The sequence below is a fragment of the Chrysochloris asiatica genome, unplaced genomic scaffold (assembly GCF_000296735.1).
Source record: "Chrysochloris asiatica unplaced genomic scaffold, ChrAsi1.0 scaffold00444, whole genome shotgun sequence".
In the NCBI taxonomy this organism is placed as follows: domain Eukaryota; kingdom Metazoa; phylum Chordata; class Mammalia; order Afrosoricida; family Chrysochloridae; genus Chrysochloris; species Chrysochloris asiatica.
The window spans coordinates 1299372-1308475 of record NW_006408962.1 but is presented as its reverse complement, the minus strand read 5'-3'; the positions used below and the strand labels follow the sequence as shown (position 1 = coordinate 1308475).

The window sequence follows — 9104 nt, the reverse complement described above, 5'->3', positions numbered from 1 at the left end:
GTAGGGTCACGCTCTCTGTTCTTCTCACTTGATAGCCCAGACCTCCACTCCTGGGCTGCAAAATCAATCATTCCCTTCCTTTGGTCAAAAAACATCTACCTCTACATTTCTGACCCTCACAGTCAGTTCTGATGGCAATTATTCACTATTGTACCACAAGAGTCTTATCCTCATTTCCTTTCGCCAGCCCTGTCTCAACGGATTGGAAATCATTCAGTGGAGGTTCTACTTACCCCTATCCTGTCTGGAACTAGTCTCCCTCTTAAAAGCTTGTAAGTCAGTTACTTCTTGCCTTTATACTCCTCCCCCATTTTGGGTAGCCAGTGTCTGAGTAGACCATCCCTGTCAAACCTGTGTACCAAGGGGGTAGAAGTGACCCTTGCTGTAAAGATTTGTTCCCTTTTTTGAGCTACTATATCCATATGTATAGGTAAAGTTCATCAAATTGTAGCAGGTTACTCTTGTTTTTTTCTTCCCTCTTCTTTCTTCTTCTAGTCAAGTTTTGAACATGCAGTCATCGAAACAAAGGTCAAGTGGGTACTATCTGCAAGGATGGGTGTTCTTGTGCATCTCCCCTCACTTCATATCAGCTGGACACTTTACTCTCCACTCTATTCCTCTGTGGCCATGTCACTGCCTCTGGGCCAGGAGTCTCCGGGTCATGCCATACTGCTGGCCAGCCAGGTCTCCACCCGGGGTTCACAGGAGTTTACTGAATGTGGTCGGGCTTAGATCCCAACTTCATTGCTGTTTTTTCCCCTCTTCCCCTTATCAGTGACCAACGTGGTCACCAGCCAGACCACATGCCTGCTTGTGTATTCCTCTTGAGTCTTAAGTCTTGGAAGGGAGTTTGCTCTAAGAGGTTTCGACCACTTGCTTGATAGCTTCCGAATAGCTTACTTGTTCTTGTAGTAATCAATCATACTGCCATTATTGCTTATGATTTTTTCTGATGGTCTTTCTTCACTAGTATCTTCTGTTCTTCTAGCTGCTCCAGGCTGGTCTACTTGTCCTTTCCAGTGGAAATTTCCCACCTCAGACAATTCTGGATGAGATTCTGGTTTCCACCTATGGTCTTATGCAATGCAAAAGCTCTACAGGAGGGCTCTTTCACTGGGCAATTTCTAGCCCCTTTAAAGGTATTCCAATCAGTTATAGGCTGAAGACAGATTTACAAGCTTTCTATGGTGATGTTTCTGGCTATTCCTCTCCCCCCCCCCCAAAGTGTCTATTTCACGGTAGCGTAGTGGTTACGAATCAGGCTGCGAACCTTAAGGTCAGCGGTTCGAAACTACCAGCTGCTCCGCGGGAGAAAGATGAGGCTTTCTACTCCCGTAAAGATTTACACCCTCGGAAACCCTATACAGGGTCGCTATGGGTCGGAACCGACTCGATGGCACATAACAACAACAACAACTATACTTTGACAGTAAGCCTTGGGGAAGTCCATGGCCAAGGCAGGGACATTTCTCCCTCATTCACCACTGTGTCCCTGCATCTGCCACACTGTTTTGGTATAGAGTGGGAAGAAAAATGTTCGATGAGTGAATGAAGAAAAGAGTGGTGTGGATAAAGTGACTAAGTAGACGTGTTTCCATCTCAAGACATCATAACACAGGCAAATAAACAAGAAGTGCACATTTAAAATGCCATCTTTGAAAAATCAAGCTGAGGCAAGTGTGTAGGAGGAAAGCAGTTCCTCTTTACAGGCTGCTTTAGATGATGGTGGTACTAACTGTCAGAGAAGGAGGTTTGGGAAATAGCAATGAAATGAAAGTCTGAGCAGGTCTGTTTTTTAAGGAGAGTTCCAGAAAGCCCAAGAGTGCCAAAGGGAAACTACCATGTTGTTGCTAAAAGTTAGCTTTTTTCCTCTGCTTTTGAAGTAACCTAAGAACAAAGGACAGTTACAGTATGTACCCTTCCCAGCATCCTTTCCAGGACTTCTTGTGCTTTATTATTTGTGTATTATTAATTGTTGATGTTGTCAAGTGCCATCAAGTTGGTTCTGACTTATAGTGACCCTGTATAGGGTTTCCAAGGAGCTCTGGTAGCGTAGTGGTTATGAATCGGTCTGCGAACCGCAAGGTCAGCAGTTTGAAACTACCAGCTGTTCCATGGGAGGCTTTCTGCTCCTGTAAAGATTTACACCTGTTTAGGGTCTCTATGGGTAGGAACCGACTCGATGGCACTTAACAACAACAATAGCATTTCCAAGGAGCAGCTAGTGGGTGTGAACTGCTGAACTTGTGGCTAGCAATCCAGTGCTGATCTTACAACGCGACACCAGGAGTTCAAAAATGCCTTTAGATGATACAGAAACAAATTAATGTGGCTGTGTGTCAATAAAACTTTATTTATAAAGAGGGCAGCAAGTTAGATTTAGCCTGTGAGTCATAGGTACACACACTCTGATTTAGATCAAATGAGTGTTTCTTTAAATTAAATTCACTCATTTATCTAATTCCAGGTTTCTTTGTATTTGTACAAAAAATAAATCAATATTTGTTGAGATGTTATTTCCATCAGCAGGAAAAGAATTTCACAAACAAATAATGTTGATTTTAAATCAGTATAATTAGATGTTTCAAGAGAAAAGCAGTCAAGTTCATTTCAATATTGGCTCACAGTTTTTTATCTCAATCATGTACTCAAAGTAAAAGTTTTCAAAAGATCACTATTGTGATATACACTCCTGTAATAACAGGAGCTCTGGTAGCATAGTGGTTACAAATCGGGCTGTGAACCGCAAGGTCAACAGTTCGAAACTACCAGCTGTTCCGTGGGAAAAAGATGAGGCTTTTTGCTTCCAAAAAGATTTACAGCCTTGGGAAACTGTACAGGGTCACTATGAGTTGGAACCGACTCCACAGCACATATCAACAACACAATGGATACACAGATAGACACACATGCTGTGCAAGTGTGGGAAGGAAAGTAAATAAATATACACATATCCTCTGTTAAATCTCTCTCTCTGCATATATAGATAGATATGCTGAGAGAGAGATAGATTTGATAGAGGATATTTCTACATATGTATTTATATATGCTGAAAATATATCCATGAATATAGTAAAGCATACAGGTGGGATCCTGGTGTGGCAATGTAGGACAAGCACTCGACTTCAAGGTCTGTTTGAACTGCAAGGCTGACAGTTCAAACTCACGAGCCACTCCTTGGAAACCATATGCAGGGTAGCTATGGGTCAGAAGCGACTCGACAGCACTTAACAACAGCAACAACACAGGGGCAAAGTTATGGAAACTTCTTAGCTATAAGCAAACATCTTGAGGGAATGACTCGTTGGGCCTGGGAGCTCAGGACCACAGAGCAGGGGACATCAAGATCAACCGACACAACATAGTCCACAGAGACAGTGTTCCATATCCCACTTTGATGAGTAGTCACTGGGATCTTAAAAGGTGTGAGTGGTGACCTAAAGGGCAGCTGTTAGTCTCTTCCTATTCAGAGCAAAGAAGAGTGAAGGAAATAAAAAACACATGGAAACAATTAGTCCAAAAGTCTAATGAGCCATGTGAACCTCAGCCTTCATGATGCTGAGACCAGAAGGCCACCACTTCTAATTGCTCTGAAAAGGATTACCTTAGTAGGTTCTGGACAGAGTGGGAGAAAAATGTAGAACAAAACTCAAAATCATTTAAAAAACACACAAAACAGGCTTATTGGTTGGCTAGAGACTGGTGGAACCCCTAAGAACTGCGGCCCTTTAGTCACCCTTCAGACCTGGACTGAACTCCCATGCAGCCCAGCAAAAGACAGGTCTACAAGAAAAACGATAACATAGAGAGGTACGCACTTCTTAGACCCATCATGCATTCCAGATGAAAAGGGCAGCATCAGCGCATGAACACACTTCACAATGTAGGAAGCATGGGGGATGAAGGAGGAATGGAAGCAGGAAACAAAGGGAGGAAGTGGAACGAGTGACGTTAGAGTGTGGGGACTTCAATCAGTGACATGAAACAAAACATATTGTTGGAATTGTTGAATGGAAACTGATTTTCTCTGTAAACCTTCACCCAATTCACAATCAAAATTAAATACAAAAGAAAACCTTACTATGAATAATCTGGTAAATTCAGGTAAAAAAATTCTGGAAATGCAACAAACACAAACATTCTTATTAAGCTAAGTAGTTTATAAGGCAGAAATAGAATTGGTTGCAGTATACAATTTATAATTGTGTCCAAAGGAGCAGCAATATTATACCCTTCAAAATAGACTCTGTAGGTGTCAAAATGTAAGACTATTTCTTATATAGGCAGTCCCCAGATTATGACTGAGTCCTGTTCCTAAGTCTGCCTTTATGTTGAATTTGTACTTAAGTTGACAGAGTTAAGTCAAAACAATTGCATATGGTTTATATCCAATATCAGGTAGTCAAATATCTGTGTCAGTATACAGTACATAGTGTACCTATGTAAGCACAAAAAACATTAAAGGACCCTACAACATCCTTAACATAATAATATGGTAATAATAATAATAATGCTTTGATTTGTGTTGCAAATTAATATCTGTTTGTTATTACAAACCATTGTATGTATCTCAAATTTTGATATAATGGACATTATTTGGTTTGGTTTATAATTGCAGATTGTATACAAGTCATATTTGTAATGTGAGGACTGCCTATATATATACTGAGTAAGTGTGTGTTTTGAGGTCAAAGTGCAGGCGGAATACCAAAAACAAAACAAAAAACACCTCTACAATGTAGCATTCTGTGCTTACTCTCAGCCCGACAACCTAATTTTCAAAATGTCTTAGATGAATTACTTTTTATATCCAGTATAAGTTTTGGGAGTCCTGGTGCGGCTTTGTGAGATAATGCACTGGACCACAAGGTCGGTTTAAACCACAAGATTGGCAGTTCAAATTCACCAACGGCTCCTTGGAAACCCTATATAGAGTCACTATGAGTCAGAACCAATTTGAAGGCACTTCACAACAACAACATATATTTTGAATGTATTTTGTCTAAAATCAATGCTTGGTTGTGAATGCTGCAAAGTCTAAAGAATAAAAAAAAAAAAAACATTAAGCAGAGGCCATTTCTCTTGTTAAACTGTGTCTTGTTTGTCAGACACTCATTACACTGCTGGCAGGGAGGGTATAGGAGATGTGTGAGTCTGTGCAACTTAATTGAACTGTTAAAAACAAACATTTTTAAATGTGTCCCAAGGAATAATAGAACACATAATAAGAGACTGAGGATATTGGCTGCAGTATTCAGGAATTTTCATCTAGGAACTCTCAGGAGTTGGGAATACCCAGTTGTTGTTGTTAGATGCCTTCGAATCATTACCGACTCATAGAGACCTTATGGACAACAGAATGAAACACTGCCTTGTCCTGGACCAACCTCACAACCATTGCTTCACTTCAGCCCATCGCTGCTGCCACTGTGCCAATCTATCTCGTTGGAGGTCTTCCTCTTTTTTGCTGACCCTCCACTTTACCAGGCAGGCAATCCCCAGAGCATGTATAAATTAGAACTAGTTCTGGGTCTCATGGCCCTCACTGCCTAAGTGATTTATAGCAGCAAAAGACGGAAACACTGAATGTCCAATAACAAGAAATCGGTTAGCTAAACAATAACATAGCTATAACATGAAATACTCAGTAGTCATTAAAAATATTGTTGAGGATCTATATTAGTTAGCCTGGCCAAATAAATAAATAAATAATAAAACTTATTCTGTCTGTATTTTTAGACACTTTAAGCAAGGAACCTTTATTAATTTTATAATCAGAAAAACCATTAAAGGTATTCTCATTTTTAAAAAGAGCCCCACTTTTAGTGCTTGATGGGTTTATAAATTAAGATACAGAAATATCTCAATTCTAATATGTTTCTTAACTCCCTTCCAAGGACTGTCCCTTGGTACAATATTTGATTCACCTTTGTCTGATTGTCTTCTTTCTGAAGAGCCTCTAATTTCTTCCTCTGAGCCTGTGTGGGTTTGGCCCATTCTTTTTCCATGTCCTGTATTGCCTTAAAACAACATAAAAGTAAAATTAACAATCTTAGGGAAGCAGCAGTCAAGAAATCAAAGGGCATATTACATTAGGCAAATCTGCTGCACAAGACCTCTTTAAAGTGTTCAAGTGCAAAGAGATCAGAGGACCACAGTGAGCTTGACCCACGCCTGCTATTTTCAAAAGCCTCATATGCAAGGAAAAGTTTTTGTTGCTGTTGTTAAGTGCCATAGAGTCGGTTCCAACTCATAGAGACCCTGTAAAGGGTTTCCGAGGAGCAGTTAGTGGGTTTGAACTGCCAACCCTGCAGTTCAAACTGACCTTGCGATCCTGTATATTATCCTGCAATGTCACGCCAGGACTCCATGGGAAAGTTATACAATGAATAAGGAAGACCAGAGAAGAATCGATGCATTTGAATCCTGGTGTGACACTGGATGGCTAGCTGCAAGGTCAGCAGTTCAAACACATCAGTCACTCCTTGGAAAGCCTATACAGGTATCACCATGAGTCAGAACTGACTCCACAGAACTTAACAACAACATTGGAGAAGAATATTTAAAGTACTATGAAGACTTAATTGCCAGGAGAACAAACAAATCTGTGTTGGAAGAAGTACAGCCAGAATGTTCCTTAGAAGCCAGGGTGGTGAGACTTTGTCTCTCAGACTTCAGATGTATTATTAGGAGTGACCAATTTCTGGAGAAGGACATCATGGTTGGTAAAGTGGAGGGTCAGTGAAAAAGAGAAAGACCCCTGAAGGAGATGGATTGACCCAATGGCAGCAGCAGTGGACACAAACGTAACAGAAATTGTGAGGATGGCACAGGACTGGGCAGTGTTTTGTTCTGTTGTACATAGGGCTGCTATGAGTTGCAACCGAGTTGACAACACCTAACAACAACAACAATAGAGGAAAAGCAGTAACCTGACAAAATCATACTTATGTATATGAGAACAGATTCAAGCAGATGTAGTTATAGTTTAGGGACAACTGGCAATACTTGGCAAAGAAAATAAAGGTGATTCTTTCCCCATGACATCCAACCAAATAAATTCCAGATAGATTAAAGTTTTAAAGATAAAATCCATGAAACAGTGGTTGGTAAATGCTGTCGAGTCACTTCTCATCCTGCATAGGGTTTCCAAACATGCAAATCTTCAAGCTGCAGAAAGCTTCATCTTTCTCCCTAGCAATGGCTGGTGAACTCAAATCACAGTCCTTGTGGTTTGTGGTCCAGTGCTTATCATACGGAGCCACCATGCTCTCAATAAGAGAGCTGTTGTTTTTGTTAAGTGCCACTGAGTTGGTTCCAACTCATAGTGATCCTGTATAGGGATTTCTAGACCACAACTGTTCAGTTGCAATCTTTTGGTTAAACTACCCCCAAGTCGGATACCTTTAGCCCAGTTGCCCCTCTTATTATTTTTTAAATGAAGGCAATAAGTGGTCAATTTGAGCTGGAAGAGCTGGTGGCTGTGGAGGACTTTTTACAGAAGACTGTAAAAATAAGCAACAAGATTAACATCACGACAGTAATACCAATAAGGAGCCACGCCATGTGGCACAGTATGTTAAAAGGATTAAATCCATTGAGTAGATCCAACACGGTCTTGGCCACATCCTCAGGGGCCAGGACCTTATTTCTACTGTTTTGTACAGCCATAAACTGTTTATAAAGTTCTCTTAAATCCAAACTTATATTTGCATGCTTCCAAATACCTTGAAGGTGACTTGAAACTTTATTCCACTCCCTACAGAGGTGTTAGAGGGCAATGCCATTACACATATATGGGAAAATGAGGAATGGCTTGAATATCTTGGTAGGTTTGAACTGTCGACCTTGTGGTTCTCAATCCAATGCTCATCCTACAGCACCACAGTTCCCTACCTTGAGGCAAGGAATGTCTTTGTTAAGATTGTCATTGCTGCTGGTGGTGAGTGGACTCTGTGCATGCAGAGTAGAGCTGCTCTAAAGAGTTGTCAAACCTGTGAGCCTTTGGAAACAGATTGCCCAACTTGTCTTCCAAGGTGCTCCTGGGTAGATTTCAACCAACAACTTTTCAGTTAGTTGTTTTGTTGTCGTTTTGTTTCTAAGTGCCATCGAATCACTTCCAACTCATAGTAACCCTGTATAGACTTACCAAGGAGTGGCTGGTGAGTTTGAACTGCTGACCTTGTGGTTCAAACCAATCTTGCAGTCCAGTGCTTTATCCCACAGTGCCACACCAGGATTCCATTTGTGCCACAACCCAGGGATTCTTCTTTTTAAGAACCAAAGACAAAATTTCAAAACAGGTGTTGGTGTGCTGTGGAGTCGACTCCAACACATGGCTGTCCTGGATAGGGTTTCCAAGGCTGTAAGTCTTCACAGGAGCAGAAAGCCTGTGGACTCGAACTGCTGACTTTGCAGTTAGCAGCCCAATGCATAACCCACTACACTCCCTATAAAGGGACTGCTGTTTGCTGGTGTTGTTAAGTGCTACTGAGTCAGTTCCAACCCATAACAACCCTGTGTAGGGTCTCCAAGGAGCAGTGGGTTGGAACTGCTGACCTTGTGGTTCGCAGCCCAGTGTTGATCCTACAGTGCCACATCAGAAGTCCATAAAAGGAATGTTGTTGTTGTTAAATGTCGTCGAGTTGGTTCCAACCAATAGTGATCCTGTATAGGGTTTCCGAGGGGCAGCTGGTGAGCTTAAACCAACAACCTTGCAGTTCAAAAGGCTTTGCAGTCTGGCGCATTAACCCACAGCAAGAATAGCCCCATATAATTGCATAAAAATATAAAACTTTGATGCATAAAAACTACCAAAAACAAAATTAAGAGGCAAATGGCAAACCAAGGAAATAACTGCATCTTGCATGTCAGATCATTAATATTTGTACAAAAACATCTCAGAAAAATAGAAAAAGGATATGTGTAGGAATTCCAAGTGATAAATATATAATTAACCTCACTGGTAACCACAGATTTTTTTTAACCTTTAAATTTGGCAACCGTTAAAAAACAGATCATTTCCACTTGGCAAGGGTTTGGGGAAACAGGAAGTTCCATTTAGGATTGTTGTTGTTGTCGAGTACCGTGGAGTCGGTTCTGAC

The 9104-nt window shown here is 40.9% G+C and overlaps 1 protein-coding gene across 1 annotated transcript in view; it reads right to left on the bottom strand.

Moving 5' to 3' along the window:
* SNX31 (sorting nexin 31) overlaps positions 1 to 9104 on the bottom strand; it is a gene marked incomplete at its 3' end in the record, with an annotated part of 76155 nt that overhangs the window by 7899 nt on the left and 59152 nt on the right. Inside the window, exon 9 of the mRNA XM_006877172.1 lies at positions 5928 to 6020. Within this exon, the coding sequence (XP_006877234.1) occupies positions 5928 to 6020 (93 nt within the window). The remainder of the gene's footprint in view (positions 1 to 5927; positions 6021 to 9104) is intronic.